This window comes from Ictalurus punctatus, chromosome 10, assembly GCF_001660625.3.
Source record: "Ictalurus punctatus breed USDA103 chromosome 10, Coco_2.0, whole genome shotgun sequence".
NCBI classification, from domain to species: Eukaryota; Metazoa; Chordata; class Actinopteri; order Siluriformes; family Ictaluridae; genus Ictalurus; species Ictalurus punctatus.
Window position 1 is genome coordinate 4928351 of NC_030425.2, and position 21650 is coordinate 4950000.

General features: G+C 40.1%; 2 protein-coding genes across 4 annotated transcripts in view; both read right to left on the reverse strand.

The window, feature by feature from the left end:
- Positions 1 to 6525: 6525 nt before the first annotated feature.
- Positions 6526 to 12119, reverse strand: si:ch211-262i1.4 (thymic stromal cotransporter homolog). Its single transcript, XM_017477734.3, has 5 exons — positions 11911 to 12119; positions 10728 to 11714; positions 10415 to 10498; positions 9501 to 9657; positions 6526 to 9151 (listed from the first exon to the last, which is right to left on the reverse strand). Exons 2-5 carry the CDS (start codon positions 11674 to 11676, stop codon positions 9106 to 9108), a joined length of 1236 nt encoding a protein of 411 aa, XP_017333223.1. The 5' UTR covers positions 11677 to 11714; positions 11911 to 12119; the 3' UTR covers positions 6526 to 9105.
- Positions 12120 to 13263: 1144 nt separating this feature from the next.
- The window catches only part of misp (mitotic spindle positioning), an 11001-nt gene continuing 2614 nt past the window's right edge, over positions 13264 to 21650 (reverse strand). Inside the window, exons 1-5 of one of the 3 annotated variants that reach the window (XM_017477642.3) lie at positions 21157 to 21387; positions 16762 to 19003; positions 15030 to 15223; positions 14724 to 14762; positions 13264 to 14641 (exon numbers count right to left, since the gene is read on the reverse strand). In XM_017477642.3, the coding sequence (XP_017333131.1) occupies positions 14552 to 14641; positions 14724 to 14762; positions 15030 to 15223; positions 16762 to 18877 (2439 nt within the window). In that variant the 5' untranslated portion in view covers positions 18878 to 19003; positions 21157 to 21387 and the 3' untranslated portion in view covers positions 13264 to 14551. Of the gene's footprint in view, positions 14642 to 14723; positions 14763 to 15029; positions 15224 to 16761; positions 19004 to 20110; positions 21099 to 21156; positions 21388 to 21650 lie in introns of those variants that run through there. The other 2 variants (XM_017477641.3, XM_017477639.3) reach the window with 2 other exon arrangements.

Genomic DNA, 21650 nt, shown 5'->3' on the forward strand with positions numbered 1-21650 from the left:
TATATATATATATATATATATATATATATATATATAGAGAGAGAGAGAGAGAGAGAGAGAGAGAGAGAGAGAGTATCTCACAAAAGTGAGTGCACCCCTCACATGTTTGTAAATATTTGATGATATCTTTTCATGTGACAACACTGAAGAAATGACACTGTGCTACAATGTAAAGTAGTGAGTGTACAGCTTGTGTAACAGTGTAAATTTGCCGTCCCCTCAAAATAACACACAGCCATTAATGTCTAAACCGCTGGCAACAAAAGTGAGTACAATGAATCGATGCATTTAAAAGTATAAGAACAGAATGTATTTTGTTATGATCATTTTAGCCCACAAGCACAAATTCGAAACGTCTGTAAGGACACCAAACTCTTCTTCTTCTCCTACTGCCTTCTCGAATAAGCGCTTGGACTCGGGTATCATTATGAATAATTCCACTGGGTTTCTAAACAGGTACAGGTTACGCACCTGGTCGACGATAAATAATGGATTGCGGCGCTGCAAGAAAAACTGATACGTATTGTGTCTAAGTGAAGTGAGGTTCGGTAACACGGATGGGACTGTCAATACCATGTCTAAACAAAAAAGAGTTGTAAAAAGCAGCACAGGATGTATATTTCTTTATTTTAGCACTTTAATAATTGACGTAACACTTTAATTTTGATCTTTTATGTGTATGTTTAAATTTTTTTGCTTTAAACTTTGTACTTCATACTAAACACCTTTCTTCTATTCACGTTTAACTTTGTTTATGGGTAGTGTTACCGGCTCACAGCCCCAGGGACCCGGTTCTGTCCTGAGCTTGTGTTATTGTCTATGTGACAGCGTTCATGTGGGTTTCCTCCAGGTTCTCTGGTTTCCTCCCACTGTCCAAAAACATGCTGGTTGGACTGACTAGTACGACAAAGGTATGAATGAGTGTATGCAGAGTTGCAGCCAGCGTTCCACTTTTCCCATCTGAAGATAAACTAATAAATGAGTGTTATTGTCCTTTGCATAGAGTAAAACACTGAGTGAAATTTTATATTATTATTAGTAGTAGTAGTAGTAGTAGAAAAATGTGTTTCTGGATAAAAGTTTCTATTTTAGTAGTATTGTTTAGGGGTAATTTATGTTTCCTTTTGGTTTTTGTTATACAGAGCCCTCCACTAATATTGGCACCCTTGGTAAATATGAGCAAAGAATGCTGTGAAAAATTGTCTTTATTGTCTAACCTTTTGATCCTTTGTTCAAAACATTCACAAAAAAAAACAAACTCTCATGGATATCAAACAATTGCAAACAAAACACAGGTTTATATATATATATATATATATATATATATATATATATATATATATATATATATATATATATATATATATAAACAATTATTGGCACCCTTTTAATCAATACTTTGTGCCAAGATAACAGCTCTGAGTCTTCTCCTATAATGCCTGATGAGGTTGGAGAATACATGGCGAGGGATCTGAGACCGTTCCTCCATACAGAATCTCTCCAGGTCCTTCACATTTATATCTGAGCCTCCAAATTATATGATTATATAGTATAAAATGGTGGCACAGAGGGTGGCACAGTCAATCTAGAGCTCAGGTTACTGTCTGTGTGGAGTTTCACATGTTCTTCTGTGTCCGTGTGGGTTTCCTTCAGGTTCTCCGGTTTCATCTCACCTCCTAAAAAGATGATGGTAGGTGGATTACCGTTGCCCGTAGGTGTGAATGTGTGTGTGAGGTGTGAGTGATGACCTGTGATGGACTGGTTTGCCATCCAGAGTGTATTCCCATCTCATGCCCAGTGTTCTCGGGATGGGTGCTGGACCCAAAGTGACCCTGACCAGGAAAAATCAATTACTGTAGATGAATGAATGAATGAATGAATGAATGAGTATTTATAGGTTATTTCGAAACACTATTAAGGCACGTATCGTGTGGTTTATATTTTCCTTTATCCTTCGGGGTTCTAATATTATATTATATTATATTATATTATCCAAATGCACTTCTAACCAGTCTAAAAGTGTATATAAGGAAAACCACTTAAACCAGTGTTTATATGTTTGGGGGAAAATGTTAAAACAAAAAAAAAAATGAAGCTATGATGTCCGAAAATATCTCAAAAGCTTCTTCTTTCAGTAAGGCAAAGTAAACCTCTTATCAGTGATGATGATACATGAAAAATGTCATTACAATAGTTTTCTCATGCCGTCCATTTTTCCTGTCTGAAACCACCTGAATACACACTCCGTTGTAATTATGAGCTCCAAACTCGACTTGAAGGTAGCATTAGCGGCGCTGTTTGTTTGTGAGCAGCGTTAGGCTTTTAGCTTCAGTTGAAAAATGAGAGAACTTCAAAGAGGAAACATGTCTTGGGTAATCAGCAGTCTCAGAGATAAAGGAGAAGTTGTGTAAATTAAAATAAAACAAGCATTAGATTAGGTGATGGAATATACACTATATGGCCAAAAGTATGTGGACACACAACCATCACATCTATGTAGAGCCACTGTAAAACCTCTGGGAAGGCTTTCTACAAGATTTTGGTTTGTGTCTGTGGTCATTCGTGCTCATTAAGTCAAAAGGCCATTTGAGCAATCAGGCACTGATATTGGAGGAAAAGGTTCCGATTCATCCCAAAGGTGTTCCGTGGGGTTGAGGTCAGGGTTCTGTGCAGCACACTAGAGTTCTTCCAGACCAAACTCTTCAAGCCATGTCTTTTTGAACCTCGCTTTGTGAACAGACGCTCAGTCATGCTGGAACAGGAAAGGGTCTTCCCCAAACTGCTGCCACAAGGTTAGAAACCTACAATTATCTAAAATGTCTTTGTACGCTCTAGCATTTACATTAACCTATTACTGGAACTAAGGAGCAATGGCCCAAACCTTAAAAAACAGCCCTAGACCATTATCCCTTCTCAACCAAACTTTACTGTTGGATGAGTTATGGAGGGATTTTTCCTTCCTGATGGTGCTTTTATTTTAGAGTGCCACCTGGTGTTAGGTTTAGGTCATTGCTAATAAATACTGAACAACCAACACCTGGAGAAAGTCACACCTTACCACAAAACACTGAAACCGCACACCACCGTACTAAATGGTATGTTAAAAGTAACATCACCACATTTCCCCCCCTGTGGTTCAACTTTATTATAGGCTAGTACAATAGAAAGGTTTCACCCTGCTGAAAAACTCCAGCTTCCTCTAACCGGCTACCAACCGAAACACAGGCTGAGCTGGCCAAACTGGTAGACCGTCTTATTACCTTGCGGTTGTATTCATTTTCTTTGCTGTCTACGATGTAACATTAGCAGCAGTAATCCAGGAAGTGTTTCCTTTTTAACAGCTGATCAAGATGGTCTACCAGGTTCATAATCTAGGCCTGTGTTTTGGCAGCTGGTCAAACTAAATCGAATTTTCCAGCAAACGCTATAGACGTAAACACTGCAGACGTAAAATATTTTACGGTTTGTCCTTATTGATAAATAAGTAAATGAGGTTATGACGCACAATAGCGTTGAATTGTAATTGTCACTGTAATTAAAATTGAATGAGTTGTTTATAACAACACCCTCCTGAAAAAAAAGCAGCGACTCATCCATATCAGTGAGATCAATTGAGTATGGTAGCAGAGGTATGACAAGCGATATCTCACGACTAACAAACATAGACATATAGCCTAGTATTAGAGAGTTCTGTCCTCATTTGTAGCTCATAGAGCAAAAGCATCGATCAGGATTTCAATAAGGCCGGTTTAACAATGTGGAATAAAGTGAAATATACGGCTTGTTTAACAAAGATCAGATTAGTTCTCTGTCACCATCCACCCGTCTCTACCCTAAGTATTTACACCTCAGTGTTTCATGGACACAGGGCAACAGATGCCATGCTGGCTGACTTCAAAAGGTTTTGTAACATGGGCTCACTGTCGTGTTCAAATCTGAGCTCAACTGCCACATACGGAAAGCATCTCTGAAAAGGACACAGATCTAAATGACACCTGGTTTGCTGAAAGTATGAAAGCGGGACTGCCTGCCGGTTTCTCCATCTCACGTAATCAAATGATAAGAACTTGATGGCAAGCGAAGGAAGTTCAATGGGCTACTATTTGGGTGATGTGCACTTTTCTAAGTAGACGAGGAATGAATGGGCGGCTGTGGTTCAGGTGGTAGAGCGGGTCGTCCACTAATCGTAGGGTCGGCGGTTCGATTCCCGGCCCACGTGACTCCACATACCAAAGCATCCTTGGACGAGACACTGAACCCCAAGTTGCTCCTGATGGCAAGTTAGCGCCTTGCATGGCAGCTCTGCTACCATTGGTGAGTGTCTGAATGAGACACAGTATAAAGCATTTTGGATAAAAGCGCTACGTAAGTGCAGACTAATAAGCTTTTTTCGGTCCCTCCCACCCCCCCCACCCCCACCACGGGGAACCATTCCGATTTGAAGACTTCATTTATTTTTATTTCATTTATATTTGTAGATGTGTCGTGCTTTATATTTAAAGATTAGTATGGGTGAGTGGTGGGTGTGGAACATAACAGAGGATAGTTGTTAAGACAGAGCAGTAGACAAGACAAGACAAGACAGTAGACGTGACTAGGACATGGTACTTATCAGGGCGGTCGGAATGGGGGGGTATGTGAAGGGTGTGCAAAGAGTAGTATTTGGAATGCCAGTTGAGTTAATTAATATATATAACACCAACTTTGGTTTCTGTGAATGTTGTGTGTGTGTGTGTGTGTGTGTGATGTAGTCGCGTCTGTTTGTGAGCATCCTGTTTGAGTGGTATGTGTGGTATGGCTTTGGTTATGTGCTTGGTCTGTAGAAGCTGTATTGTTGGCTATTTCAAGGTGATTCCCTGGTGTGTATAGGTGATGAGTGGCGTCCAATTAGAGCTAAATCTGGCCGTTTTATTTTCGATCGAGGCAGAGAGTTGTTCCATTGTTATGTAGTCAGTGATTAGGTTTTTTCCAATGTGTGATATTCTTTGATTTCCAGTTTGTCAGCATGGTTTTCTTGGCGATTGTTAGTGCCGTAGGAAGGACTATTGCGTTTTCCTTTGTGATGTTGAGCCCAGATCTAGCTCCAGGTGAGCAGATTGAAGGGGAGAGTGGGATGGTGCTGTTTATTAAACGAGACATTATATAACGAGATAGAATGAGCATTTTGAGTCAGAGGTGTGTCTCAGTAGCCTGAATCTTAAGTCTCTGGTCGAAAAAAGCACGCATAGATAATCAGCATGTGCTCAGACCTTTAACCCCACCCCTAATGTCACAGCAAATAATAATATACAGATATGTGGAGTGTCCAAGGGCTTGGTTCAAGGACTGCCAGAGCCAGAATTTATAAAAAAAAAAAAAAAAAAAAAGAGTGTAGAAGTGAGATGCCTGATTTCAGAGGGAAACATGACCGTTCCTGTTAAGAAAGAATCATCACTTTCATTCTGTGTACAGCACAAACGACAACAGTGCTTCAGATGAGAAGATATGGAAGTCTTCAAACAGTACAGGCCCGACTCATGTCTTCCGAGAGCACTTAAATAACCCCTAAAAAAATAAATAAATAAACCTTACTCTGGCACGTACACCTTGACTCTGCGCACTTTGCTTCTCTAGAGCTCAATTAAAGGTCTTGTATAGTTGTATAGTAGCACGACTTGTATTGTTCTCCTCTTGATATATCGCTTGGCTTGTATTTCTTCATTTGTGGGTCGCTCTGGATAAAAGCGTCCGCTAAATGAATAATGTAAATGTAAATGTAGCCAACCTAGTGGAGGAGTTTTTCCCTTCATTTTGTATTTAACTATGAGGTTGAAATACTTCATTTCGGTGGGTTTTTATGCACTAGTCTGTGCTGGATTTGCTTGTCTGCTGGTATCATAACAAGCACGCTTTTTGATGCACCGAAAATATTTACTACAATGTTGTCAAATTGCCTACTAAGTTCATGTACCACCTTTTCCAGTACAAACACACACACACACACACACACATACATGTGAATGGCACGCCGACACAGAGGAACACAGAGGAACATCACACATATGCAGGGTAAAAACCTTCTGAACCGGTCTCTGTAGCTAGCTTGTTCCACTGGACGGATATTGGTCAGAATTTACGGTGTTCTTCCTTGACCCATGCTACACCCCCCCCCCACTGAGTCTTGTGAAAATCGGTCTTAAATTCTGGACCTGGAGGGGGTCGTTCGAACTACCCCAACCCCCATCTCCCCAACCCCCCGTCTACGGGTATACACTAGTATACAATCCATCGCTTAGAGACCTTGTGCCACTCTGGAGGATTTTAAGCAGTCTTCTGAGAAGGGTTTCACTTCATTATTCTAGAAAAAAAGAAAAATGCGAAAGCAGACCGCTCTGCAAATGACAACGTAGACAAATATGATTGTTGATTGCACGTTTAAAAAATCTCAGACACCAGAAAGTGCAGACTTATAAAGCAGAAAAAGATTGGACCTAGTTCTGATAATCATTGGGCTGTAAGCCTACAAAATAACACCATGATACCACAGAAATACAGCGACGGAAGCAGGCCAAACGAAGAAAGATCAATATTGCACATGATCAAGTGTTCAGCACAGTATTTCCACACTCACAGGTAGCATTTTGTGCACTTTTTTTTTCACAGTTCTTTATTAAATATATAATTAATTGCCTTACAAAAAGGGTGAAAACACTGTGTAGTGTAGTGTAGATGGGTTGTATATCTTTTTTTTTTTTATTTTTTTATACACAGTGGCTATAAAAGTCTACACACCCCTGTTAAAATTGCATTTATTTGTGAACAGTCATGTCAGATCTTTTTCAACCTTTAATGTGAGATAGCAACCAATAGAATTCATGTGAAAAACAGAAATATTTTAGGGGGACAAAAGAAAAGCCTACGATAATTTGGTGGCATAAGTGTGCACAGCCTTTTATAATGGGTCGTGTGACTGTGCTCAGAATGAACCTAATTCTGAAAAGAGAATGATCTCAATTCGATCTCCTGTTCAAATGTAATTATCATACACCGCTCATCAATGAAGTGATTCTGATTAAACCCAAATAGAGATCAGATGTTTTTGTAGGATTTGTTTATTTTCATCCAACCATTTCATCCAACGGTTCGCCCCCTGGAGCAGAGAGGGTTAAGGGCCTTGCTCAAGGGCCCAACAGTGGCAGCTTGGCAGTGCTGGGGCTTGAACCCCCGACCTTCTGATCAGTAACCCAGAGCCTTAACCACTAAGCCACCACATGCTCAAAAGTAACATTAAGAGTAACATTAAGAACCAAGAACAGGACATCCCTCCAAAGCAGACAAAAGGACAAGAAGAACATTTATCAGGGAGGCTGCCAAGACACCTTTGGCAAGATTAAAGACATTAAACAATTGCATGTGACAACAATCTCTTGTATTCTTCACATGTCACGGCTATGGGGTAGGTAGGGTGGCTAGATGGAAGCTCTTTCACATGAAAAAGAAAACCCAACAAAACAACCAAGCCCACGTAAATCACCATAAACCATGTGGCAAAATGTGTTATGGTTTGATGCGAACAAGGTAGAACCTTTTCTGCATAATTCGTAAAGATATGTTTGGTGCAAAATACACGCTTATTGCCTAAAGGAAAACATACCCACGGTGAAGCATGGTGGTGGCAGCATCATGCTTTTGGGCTGCTTGGCTTCAGCTGGATAGAAGCACAAACCTGCAGGCCTCTGTCCGACAGATGAAGATGAAGGAAAACGTTCACCTATGAGAACGATAACAACCCAAATCCCAATCCCAAATCAACAAAGGAATGGCTTCAGAAGAAGAAGATCAATGTTTTTGAATGGTCCAGTCAGAATATAACAAAATATTAGTTAAGGGGTGTGCATACTTATGCAACCAGGTTGTTATAGTCTTTCTTTTTCTCCCCCCAGCCAAAAAAAAAAACCTTTCTCTTTCTTTTTCACTTCAATTCTGTTGGTTGCTATATCACACTAAAGGTGGAAATGGTTAGTAGTTAAGATGCTGGATTACTGATCGGAAGGTCGTGAGTTCAGATCCCAGTACTGCCGAGCTGCCACTGCTGGGCCCTTGAGGAAGGCCCTTAACCCTCAACTGCTCAGTTGCTGGGGAAAAAGGTCTGGTGTGATTTTATCTTGGTTTCATTTTTCAAAAACCTGCCTTTTTTTTTTTTTTACAGATGTGTGTAGACTTTTTATATATATATATATATAAATCCACTGTATAGTAATATTGTCCAGAAATGTCTGCCCTCGGTTTAATGCGAACAATATGAACAACACCACAATGATGAATCCAACATGAATGCTTTCATAAAATAACACACTGTAGAATGGTCTTCCCGTTTTATGTACATTTCTGCCGTTTATCGTTGTCACAACATTTCCAGTAACACACTTCAACACACATTGTCCCATTTAGAACAGTTCATGATGACTGGAGGCAGCTTCCAGGAGTGGCTTTTACTCCCCAAACCGGAGAGTTCTCCCCTTTGCTGTTCTACCTTCAGCACAAGTCCACTAACTCTTAAGAACCATGGTTTTCCCATTGAGCTTATGCATAACCAAATAGCTATTTAAGGTCTACTAGACACTGCAGTTCACATGCCAGGAACTGCAGAAATGATATCCTTAATATCCTCCTGATCCTTCAAAGGGATGATGGAGTTGAAGAGCTTCAGGAGTGCAGCATCATCAGCTGTGGCACTCAGGAAGCCCTGCCTAACCTCATTCTGAATAATAGGAATCTTTCTTTAGGAAGGAGCATTTGCATTGTAATCCCCAGTGTTTGAGCAATTTTCACTTAACGTCTGAGTTTCGGGCATCTTCGGAGGATTGCGTCACGGGGAATTATGTGAAACGGATGGAGAGCAGTAAACTGGTGGAAAACCTTGCGGGATTCCTAGTGCAGGATTTTATTCTGTATGTCTGGATGCAGGGAAGCTTATTGAAATATTTTGACATTCTTACTCTGTGTCCAAAATTCACCCCAAGTGGAAGCAGAGACACTTGGGGAAATGTCAAGGGTCTTATAGTGTTTGTAGCTTTTCCATTCTCATAGCTAGTACAATTCTTGGAGTAAAGAGGTTCCCCCCACTTATATAGCTGTGTACCCAGTTCTCCTCTGCCTAAACGTCAGGTATCTGAAAACAAAAGTATATAGCATTTGTTATGAAAGGATTTGAGATAAAAACGCATTTTAAAACAATGTATCAAAGCTAACTACGCCGAAAAGGATATTAGCGCATACCGTACAATTTGTTGCGGTCATGTCTAACGCCGTGAAGGCTGCAACGTGCATGATACGGCTTCTTTAAAAGTGTCAGATAATCATATAAGCCCTGCTATTCTTCAACTCTCTGTATATTTTTGAAGTTCAAGTTAACGCGTTTCTTATGTCGAGCACATGTTCACCTGGTACCATGCAGCAGAATTTCAGAGCAAAAAGCAGGTGGTCCTATACCACCTTGCATCGCATAATGGGAAACTCACAGGATAGGTATGATGCTGAGGTAGCTGATGGCGCAAGAGAGAAGGAAACAGAGGCCGCTGTACCAGTTCAGAGTCAGAGGGTAAATAGAGGTGAAGAGCACCGTAGACAGAAGTTCCGTCACAGCCAGAGCCAACTGTAGCCGCCCGAAAACACGTCCTAAAAAAGAGATAGAGCAGAGTATTTGTTTTTCCTGCTTTGACAGGATATATTTACAGACAGGTGACAAAATTAAAGGTAAAACCAGCACGAAGGGTCAAGCCACTACAAGCCTCGAGGACAGTCTCAGTGCACCTCGGCATAGATTCTAAATCTCCTGAACTGTACTTGAGGGATAAACACCATTCTCAGAAGAAATCAGTGTTTTGATGATGGTGGTTGGTCAAAATATCCCACTGGTGTTCAATTGGGTTCTGGAAACCCATCAAATCATTCAGTGAGCCCTCATACCCTGTGGATGGGTGTGGGGTTACCCTGGAAGATCCTACAGCAATCAGAGGATGCTTCATCACAGGATAAAGGTGCTCAGTCTGATTTGCAGTGACCCTTCCCTTTACGAATACAAATTTTTACAGTCATTGTTATATGGCATATTTTATTAGCATTATGGACTTTTTATTACTTCTAGTTTTATTTGAAATAATTTCAACATGCTCTGTACTATCTTTGATACGTGAAATATCTGACAGTTGAACCTACTGAAATGACATATTTGTGCATACGCTATACTTTCTCTCATACTTTCGTTTTTCTCATTGAGTCATACGTGTTGCAATATAATGATCATGTGAAATATGGAGTAACTTGCGATAGAATGTCATCACCCTGGAGTTATTTCACTCAAATATAGTTCCTACGTGGGGGTTTTTTTCCATTTGTCACAACTAATCTGCTTCTTGATTCATGCCTCGGTTACCGTATTGCTGCGCGTCCAGAACTTTGGAAAGCATCGCTCGCAGCGTTGGCATGGGAACACAGGCAAACATCATTATCCCTCGTGCTGTTACTCAGGAAACAGGTTCACAGAAAATATTAGATAAGCATCAGTGGTTTGACTGGGATGAATAGCTCTGAATACACAAAATTATTTTCATCAACTGAGCAAATACACATATAAATACGCGTGATCGTGGATTACATGAATGATAGTGTGAAATTATAGTATTATTATTGGAGAAGGAGCATTCTGGGAAGGGATAAGCTTAGTTTATCCTGTTCATCTCACTCACCCATGAAGTAGACCCAACTCTCCACTGTGAATGCCATGATAGCCATTCCTGTACAGTTGGACACGATGCCGAGCAGAGACAGGGCAACATCTCCTAGCACACCGGATAGCGCTAGCACCCCGAGGAAGCTGCTCAGATACATGGCGTTTGTGGCTGCGTTGCCATAACCAGCCCACACTGAATCCCAGCTCAATGGAGGCTTAAGCACGTAGAGCGTGAGAACGTTCTCTGCTCCGATCATACCCAGATCAAACAGCACAATGGCTGACATCAACAGCCCTACTGCGACTTTGTCCATCCTTTCACCACTTGACAGTAGACGCTCCTTCTCATCACTCTTTTGTCTTGAACTGGAGAGCAGAAACACGGCATGAAAAAGCGCCGCCGCAGTGAAGAGCATGGCGGTCATTAGCAGGACCAATCCTCGATGTCCTATCTGGTAGACATACCCAGATAGTAGACCACCCAGCACCCCTGCAATGCCAACACAGAGATCCACAACGTTGAGTTTTAACGTGCGGTGCTTCTGCTTAGAGCTGAGTGACGCCAAAGCCACCACACCAGCCCAGTAAGCAGGAGGACCTCCGCTGAGGCCGTACACCATGGATCCGAGGAAGAGGAACTCCACGGGTAGATTGTGGAACAGGAAGACAACCAGAAAGCACATTCCTATGAGAGATCCCATCTGAGGAACGACCAAAAACACTTTAGGTCCCTGTCGGTCTGCGATGCGGCCTAGTGGGAAGCTGGAAATCATGGACGCTACTGCCGAGATGATGGAGTGGATGAGGAAGAAGCTCGACGACGCTGCCTGAGCTCGGTCAGGATGTCCACCTGCCATTTCCAGTGAGTGGTTGTACACTGTCAGGGTGAGAGCCATCTCAAAAAAGGAGCTGCCCAGTTTGTGCATAACCACCACTGGCTCCACTAAAGTAAAAAAACTCACCATTATCCGGCAGATCTTCTGGTGTCTTACGGAGGATTCGCCTTTAAGATCATTTACAAAGACGTGTGGTTAAATCCAACATACTGGCCAGCCTGCCTAATGCATGTACGCTCCCAAAATATGACCAATTTACTAGGCTTTTGATTCCCCTTGTAAACAACAACAGTTTTATTTTCTCTATTTATATTTAAAAAATGAATAATTAATTAATTAATTATTTGAGAAAACCGTACATACCTGAAGCACACTCTTTTTTTTTTCTTTTTTTTTTTTTTTTTTGGTTTTTCTGATCTCCTTTTCTAAATGGACTAGAATGATACAAGTAAAGAAACCAGTTCACAGGCTGCGTGCCCCGAGCTATAATAAGAAAGACTGACGATGCTTTTACAAATACCAGCAGATAAGAAGGAAGTCGTGTTAGTGAAGTGAAACTGTAAGAGGGGGAAAAATAAGGGATGCCCTCTCTATCTGCAGAAGTTGCTAAATCTGAGCTGCATTGGGGAGCCGCCAGCGTTAGGACTCGTTATTGCTTAGAAATCTTATCCCAAACATCGTACATACACTATTCACCATACAAACACCCAGAACTGAATAAAGTCGAGTTTCCCAGAAGCACCACAGCACAGAGATCATCATTAAATAGTGAATAGAGTAGATATTTCTAAACAATACATTTCATAATCAATCTCTGCCCGTTGATTAATTGCGTTCTTTTTTGTATTGAAACATTAAAAAAAAAAAAAAATTTTACATTTAGTAGTGTCAGTGAGGTCTCGTCTAATTAAATATGCATAAATGCCAGGCGTACATGATAAAACGTCACAAAAATCTCATCTCGTCGTTTCATTCCACTTTTAAGATGCGCGCCAAAGAAAGTCGTGAAACAGTTTTAAACATTATTTATTGTTTAAACGAGAAAACACCACTTTTCCTTAGAAGCATTTTTTTTTTTTTAGTAGATCTAATATAAATCCAAGAGTCATAAGCATTCTGGGAAATTCCTATGTATTGTCTGGCATTTTAAATAAGAATTAGAATGAATATTTTTACTGAATGAAAGTGAATGAATTTGGATCTGAATCTAGAAAAAAACTTTTTTTTTTGAGATTTTGAGAGAAGTGGTATTAAAAATACAGTACAGTGTATGTGACTTCATATTCTTCCACTCGAACGGGTTATAAGGTTTATAAAGGAAATGGACCTGTATATCAAAATGACGTAAGCATAGACATACCAGGAATATATATATATATATATATATATATATATATATATATATATATATATATATATATATATATATATATATATATATATATATATACTTTTATATATACCCTAATATATATATATATCCTTTTCAGAGATATATAACATATAAAAAAAACTATACAAAACAGTGAAATAAACATGCTTCTGCTGAGTTTTTGATATTTTTATTACAGTTTTAAAACAGACATGATAAATACAATTTCTCCAAAAATCTCAAAAGATAAAAGGTTGTTTCTACTTGTAGTATCTTGCCTTATGGTGATCGTTTACGATGCCTACTTCATCTAAAGTGCAATAAGGCAAAAAGATTTTAGGTTCGCAATTTCATTCAGTTTTATTCCAAATCATCAAATCTTCATACAAATATCACATTAGCATACAAATTAGCATATTCCTGTTTGACGGAAGTATCGGTTCATTCTGGGTTTTTCTTGGTTAGAAAGACACATCGGTTATGATTTAGGATTCAAATCAATCCTCTAGCAAATTCTTTCTCCAACTGTTGCTTACACTGTTCCACGTTATTCCACATTATTATCCTAGATAGAGGTCACTGAACGGGTGAAAACACTAACGTCTTTGAACCCTACTGAATTCAATACTCCTGCTCCCTCTACTGTTCAGTTATGCACGTGCGTGCGTCCTTTATGTCCTTTGTTGGAGGTTATAAATTAATCTAATGGCACTGAAAGCAGGATAAAGAGCTGAAAGCGCTTGTTCCGGCCTTGCAAAACACAATCCGAGGTCACTCATCAGACACGCAGGAGCTGCCGGATGGTAAACGATTCCACCCATGTCCTCGGGGAGAAGCCGTTCTGCGAAGAGTCAGTTTTAAACTTTCTGCGCTTCCTATTTTATTCCTTTTGGTTATCGATATAATTAATATTGCGTTAATCAGTCCTACGTGGTACTGTACACAAACAACAACAACAACAACAACAACAAACTAAGAAACAGATATTTCAGATCACAAAGTAAATTTACAAAAAAGAAGCATGATTTTCACTAAAACTTACAGATAAAATCAGTGCAATGTCCTTACAATGAAAATATATATAGAAGGACTGTGTTAAGATAGAGACAACTGTTAGAGATTTTGATGTTTTTATTTATGATTACAAGTTTTTAGTTTGTTTGTTTGTTTGATTGATTTGTTACAGGGTGTAAACCTCCATTTATTTATATATATATATATATGCTGGTAATACTGTAGAACTAGTTGACATTTATTGGCAAGTTTCTTCAAACTGGGGTATTTTATACCATTCTGCCCAACATCAGGCAGTGATCAGGCACTGATTGTGAGATATTCATTCCTGTCGTTGAGATAGAAACCATGTTTCCACCCAAGAACACTCAAATCATGACATAATGTCCATTGCCCTTTAGTCATGATGCATACCATGACGCAGTTTTCTGCATCTCCTGATGGCCTTCAGAATTCATGTTCCCTCTATAATTAAGAGCCACCAAAGGGTGGTGCCTCAGTAAGTACAGTACAAGGTGTCAGTTAAATCCAGCCTGTCCAGATAATCAAGTCTGGAGTTGGTTGCTACTAGCATTAGTATTGAGATGATTACGTTCCACTCGCACAGCAAGTCCAGAGTCAGTTGTTCTCTTCGTTGGCATACACACCAGCTTCCCAGCGCAGAGCCCTTGTGTTTTTGTGCCGTGTTACACGAGTCACTTCTACAACCTGCAGGGAAAGAAACAATCGCCAGTGAGGACGTGCAGGTCTAGAGTTACGCTATGAGTTAGATACGGACCAGATCTGTTACCTCATTGTTAATGTCATCAACAGGCTGAATCCCAGCATACTGGAAAGGAAGACAGAACAGAGCCGATCACAGTTAGGATGGAGGATATACTGTGATGATTTTTTAATTTTTTTTTTAGATTCGATTATATAATGATAATGATTGATTTGATTGTGCTTTTAGCTGAATATAGGGGAGTCTGATCAAGTTCTATGTGTTGCGTACGCAGTTAATGGCAATTCAGAGTGCAGGAGATTTCTAGCTATTAACTCTGTGTGAAAGTTCAAGAGCAGGGAATACTCGGGGAAATGTAGCTTGCGCACTTACAGAGCTCTCGTCAAGCTTCAGTCTGACTCGTCTTTCCTCAAAGTCATCCAGCAGTGTCTTTGTCAGACCCTTGTGGGAGGAGGTTAATGGACTAGAAGGAAGGGTAGGAACTGCCTTATGGACTGCAGGAGTTGTGGGCTTGGGACCACTCCAAGGTTGGGCTGTCATGATGGAGGAAAGTCTTGAACGGGGGCCTGAGGAAGAGAAATGGGGCCTTTCGTATATATATATATATATATATATATATATATATATTGGTATATACCACTCAAACAAACAAATACAAAATGTTTTAAATAATAATCTGTCAGATTTAATATCAAATGAATCATTTATAATAATGGACCAGCCTGTAAATGTTTTAAAATATAGAACCATTGATAAGTTCATGTCCATGCGATCAATAATTAACCTTTTGATGCTGCACGGTTCCTCGTACACCTTGCATGTGATCAAAGTTCAGACGCTAATTAGGTAAGCTATTTTGTCTCACCCTACAATGATGATGTCCATAAACAAGTAGCCCAAAAGTTAATCAGTTACCTGCAGTAAATCTGTGCAAAACAGAAAGCTTATTCACATCCCTTCGGAAAGTACCGGAAAAGCAAGGCCAGGTCGTTGGTCTTGCTATATACTGAAGACTATTGGGTTTGAGATCAAAAGATGGATATGAGACGATAGATCAGAATTTCAGCTTTCACGTCCTGATATTTACATCTAGATGCGTTAAACAACTTAGAACATGGCGCCTTTGGTGGCAGACCGCCCAATTTGTAGCTGAGCAAAAGTATTGGAACATATAGACTGTAATCACGCATTATACCTTCACGCCTGCTCTGTGGAAGTTCCTGTTGATGTCACTGACTGTTGTTTTTTTGTTTGTTTTGTGTGTTGTTGGGGTTTTTTTTTTTTTTTTTTTTACAGCTCTCACAATGATTCTGTCATCAACTGCTGTTGTTTTCCTTGGCCAAATTATTCAATGTTTGGTTATTAGTATACCAGTGGTTTCATTCTTTTTCAGGACATGTGAAATTGTTGTATTGGCTATGCCCAGTGCTTGTGCAATGGCTTTGTTAGATTTTCTCTCTTTTCTCAGCCTCAAAATGGCTTGCTTTTCTCCCATAGACAGCTCTCTGGTCTTCATGTTGGTTTATTCTTTTTAACAACGAGGTGAAACCCAGCGCTCAAAACAAGATTAGAGCTACATTCAGAGCTATTTATTGTTTAAACAATCAATCTAACAGGGCACACCTGGGTAACAAGAAACACCCGTCAGTCATATGTTCCAATATTTTTGTTCAGTTGAAAAATGGGTGGGTTCAAACTAAAGGTGCCATGATCGAAGTTTTTCAGGAGATCCTAGTGTGAAAAACATAAACGCAGCCCGATATATTTTTGAATGGAATAAATAAATAAAAAGATCAAAGATGTACGGATACTGAATTGTTAGTACATTCTTAATCTGAGTTTGTGCTGGCAAGCCAACTGATATATCATAGGACTTTGTTATTTCCGTGTTTTAATTCCACAACGTGTAATCTGTGAATATATTGCTGGTATCACCGGGTCATATCAGGATTCTTGTTATTTGAACCACTAAGGACCTTTTGCAATATAATAAGATATGAACTTCCTGCTTCCTGCACAGGTAATCCTACTGTAAAAACAAAAAATTGTTGGCCTGACTCAAAAATAATCACCCATGCTGAAGTTGAACAATCGATTGTTATACCTGGCACTGATGTACTGGTCACAGGGGTGGGATCCGCATTCCAGGAATAGGAGGAACTGTAACTGGTCCTTTGTGTAGATTTTTGTGGTAGGGCAGCGTCTACCTCCACTAAATTGTCATCAGAACTCCTAATTAGCGTTTGCTCATTATGCCTTTGCTCAGACACCTCATCCGAGGTGAATATGGGTTCTGAGGAACCTGAGGGATTGCTGGTTTCTCGTAGTTCTTGAAGCTCCTGTTCTCGTTTGAGGTTCTCTTCAATCTCTCTGCGGATTATATCTGGGGCGTTTAACATGCGGGGCCACTCACTTGAGCTCTCAGAAAGAGTTCTCCAAGCTCCTGTAGATCTGCTGCTTTTTAGAGGTTCGGGTGGAAAGGAAAGAGGGTTCGGCGGAGTGAAGGTTCTCCGTAACACTTTTGGCTTATAATCTCCCATCCAAAATGGTTGGTTTGTAGTTTTGACTTTATCGTTTTCTTTTTCAGCCCACTCCTTGCTGTATGGACTCCTTCCAAATGTTTTGTCTGGAATATTTGCAGTACTTTCCCTCCAAAGCATCGTCTCATCTGGGTGTCGATGAGGGCAGCAGGGCGAGAGAGGCTCCGCAGAGTCGAATACATCCCTTTGTTCTACATGCACAGGGTTCTCTGTAATTGATGCGTCCTCTGTAATAATAGATCTACCAGTGGGAGTTATGCCTGGGCTTGTGCTTGAAGAAATAATATCCAGCTGGTCTGATAGAGACCCAAAAGTATTCTTCCTCTCACCCTGATGATGTAGACTTCCTCTGTCATAAAGGCCTGGGCTCTGATTAACCCTTTCCATCTCACGTTGAAAGAATAAACTCATTCTACTGGGCTCTTTGGCTTTGATAGGCTTTATTTGTGGTGTTGGTAGGGACAGAATAGGCTTGGTCTTGATCTCAACCATTTCTGAGGTGTCTGAGCGAAATATACCTCGTGAACGCCTGAGGTCTTGCTCTCGTTCCTGAGCTATTCGGATCTCTCGCTCAATGGGTGTTTCGCTCATGCTAGCCACAGACGTGCTCTCTAATATGGAAGGCTCGGTGAATAAACTTCCAACACTTGTGGAGGCCACACCTTGGTTGTCAAGTCCCAAGTCTAGATTGTCCATCGAGCTAGTCTGAATCCTATCTTCTAGATCCTCTTTGACGGGGATTGCCTCGTCTTCTTGTCTCTTCCAAGAGTCATCCTTTAGGGTCTCCTTTGTTAAAAGTCGAGCCCCTGCGGATAACGATCTTTCCCGTAGTTTTGGAGAAAGTCCCGGTGGCTGAGAACTCCTTAAGGGGTTTTGCTTTGTGCGCTCCATCATTTGGAACTGTTTCCGTGCTGCATTGAAGTCAATCTGCTGGTTGTCAATGGTGCCAGGCTCTGCTTCAGACTGCAGAGGTTTAGTGCTCACAGGGCTATAGCACAGACTAAATCCCTCAACCAGACGCTGGGGGGAGTGAGTAAGATCCGGGTTCTCCAGGGCACTCCGTTGCTCTTTGAAGACAGCGTTCTTTTTAGGTGCCTGACTCCGGATGATCTCCATTCGATCTGGCTTCTCTTCATCGTTGTCGTCTCCTGGTGAGTCACCGACATGGTACCGGTAATCACCATTAGTCTCTTGGAACAGTTTCTCAGGTCGTCTCTCTTCTGTGTAAGTCTGCAGCTTAAACCTACTCTTCTCTTTTAGAGTTGATAGTTTGGCCTGTCTCTGAGGTGAGACCATGTAAACCTCATTCTTCTCAGCTTCTGGGCTTGTTGGGTCATCCACAAAGGAGTAGAATCCCATGCGGGAGTCTACACTGCTTGCAGAACCTGGGCTGTTAGGTGTACTAGGCTGCCAGTCACTGGTACTGCTGTCTTCAAACACAGCCACTTGCTTGGCATGGACAACATCCTCAAAACCCTCTCCATTCGAGACTCTCACAGAGGACTGGGTCACTGAGATGTTATCAAAGCTGGATCGATGGGATTCACCATTCTGGCTGAGACTCCAGCTCTTCTCTAAGGAATATGGCTCACTGCCAGGGCTCAACAAGCTCCGGAAGTCAGACCTCTCTAATTTAGGTGTCAAAGGTTTCATCACCCACCGTTTAGGAACGCTATCCATGGTGATTCTGGATAATCGGTGGTCCTCAGCAGGAACAGGGTCTTGTAATTCAGAAGTTTGATACGAGTGGCTCAGAGTCCTCCCTTTCCCTCGGCTTTGTACATCTTGAGAACTCTTTGACTGTCTCTGTAAAATCAAGACATCGTTTTAATTTTAACCGCATTCATTCGCTGACTCAGTGCTGCATCGTTACAATTTTTCAACAAAAAACAAAAACAAAACTGACCACTAACTTGATTTATTTTATTATTTCCTTGGAAAGTGATGGAAATAGTTAGTACGCTTGACGATGCATTGCTAACATAAACAAAAACAAAACAAAAAACATTTTTGAAATAAAAATATGGAAGTCATGTCTTGAAATACGTCTACTTTATTATAACAGGTAGACCAGATTTAATGACGAAGCACATGATGCCAGATAAAGATGTCGTGAGAAATGCAGGAGGATCGGCACGCCCTCACTTAATCATTTACAATTTAAGCTTCTTTATCTTTAAAGAATGTAAGCTTTAGTTTTCAAACAAAACATTTATTTCACACAAAGGGGTTTGCATTGAAATCAGAACATAATGCTGGACGCCTGAATGATCAAGTCATCCAGGGTGTGTGATATATATATATATATATATATATATATATATATATATATATATATATATATATATATATATATATATATATATATATATATATGTGTGGGATTTATTTATAATTTTTTTTATTTACAATTGGAAATGAACAGTTTGTGGAATTTCAAAAATACTTCAAACACAGGAAGTAAATGTTCAATATCTTGTTCAGATGTAAGCAAATTTGTGCTATTATCCATGTTAATTGCCTTGTACTAAAGGTCAGGTTTTCCTCATTCCTTATCTCTTCTATTGAAGTGTTCAGGTGACACTCTGACAGCGCTACCAAATACTAAGAAACTCTGAAATTCACGTAAAATATTTCAAAGATTCTACTTTTCACTCAAGTCGGAAAGTAACATATCAAGCCCATAATATCATTTGTAATAAACATTGTTGCATTACGATGACAGTTTCACATTACCGGTCCGAGACTTTGGCGTTCCACTGTATGTGGAATTGTAAGCCTATATACAATTTTTGGTCAGACATTCATGCGAAAACATCAAGTTTCTCAGATAAATCGAATCGAATTGAGTTGCAGTATTTGAGTAAATAATAAAGACAGATTGAGTGATGCAGAGTTTTACACGTCTCTTACCTGCCTTATAACTACGAAGGGATTACGGCCACGCCGAGGTGAAGGCGATGAAGACTTGTTTTTACGCTCGAAATATTTCCAGCGATAAAGACGAGACACTTCATCCGGCTGCACGTAGCGAAACTCTTTAGATAACACAGGCTGCTCGTGTGAGCTGAATTACATGGCTTTCAGGGGTTTAGCTGATTGTCAGAAGGTGGCCGAGCGTGACACAGTGGACTGTACGGCCCTGATAAACCTTCTGCACTGCCACTTCTTGGAACTTTCCATCTACATGCATCTGATTGGACGACACCATTTAAAAGGGTTGTCCTAAGTTTTTTTTTTTTTTTTTTTTAAATTTCAAAACTTTACTGCAGAGCTCTAAAGCAGTGACGCACCATATAGAGGAAATATCACATAGGCGTGAAATTACTTTCGATATATTGAGGTTATTTTGCCCCGCTGTGTGTCGTGGTTAAAGACTGGCTTGCATTTATTTTACCAAACTATTTCTTGGATCTTCTTTATGTCAATAAATGATCAGAAACCCTCATCCCACTGATGAACACTCACACATTGTATGGCTTATTCATTTGAAAATAGAGACTTAGCTAAGCCAGCTCAGTGTTATTGCCCGTGATAAATACTTCAAGTTAAATGTTAACACCCCGTCAGTGATTAAGATGAAAGTTATTGTTAAATTATGTATTAGATGTATATCCTTCAGCATTCCTCCCTTAAACTTTCCGAGCGCACATTTCGTCGAATGTTCCCTGCATGTCGATGAAGCTTTCTTCACATTATAACCTTTTAAGCAGAAACATGTGACCACCACTGACAAATATCTGTGAGGGTGAAAAAAAAATGAAAAACCTCACCCTATCACCATTATTGCTTCAATTAGTCCTACGGATTACGCTTTATTTATTTATTTATTTATTTATTTTACACCTCATCAAGCTATGATTGCCTCTCTGTGTTTCAGAATAGTATACATTTCCGACGCAGACCATAAAACAACGCTCTCGAGCGATTCTGAAAGGTAAAAAGCTCACGAAACTCACCTTCGGTCCGTCACTCACGCTTTGCACTCACACACTTTCAAGCTGCCTCCGGGCTTTATTGTACCAACTTTACTGACAAAGTTCAACCAGTATGAACGGCCACACCCACCACCCAGACTTACAGTATGTGTATGAGACTAATAGATTAAGGGGTTAAGATTAAGATTAAGGGAAACTGTTTCGACCACAGAAGAGAAAACTTGTACATCTAGATACACACACACACACACACACACACACTACATGTAAAAAATTAATAAAAAAAAGACACCACAGACTGTAGAACAAACTAAACATTATGTAAACACTATATAGTGGGATGGAATTTGTATTACCAGCCACAACTTTACAACAATACAGATATCTTGCTCTGCAAGGAGGAGAAAGTACCGATAAATCGTACTTATTCAGTTAAAACTGGAAGTGCCCAGCCCAAAAAAAAGCCCAAAAATTCAAAACGTCGCCACTTTCTCACACTTAAATTCATACGCAAT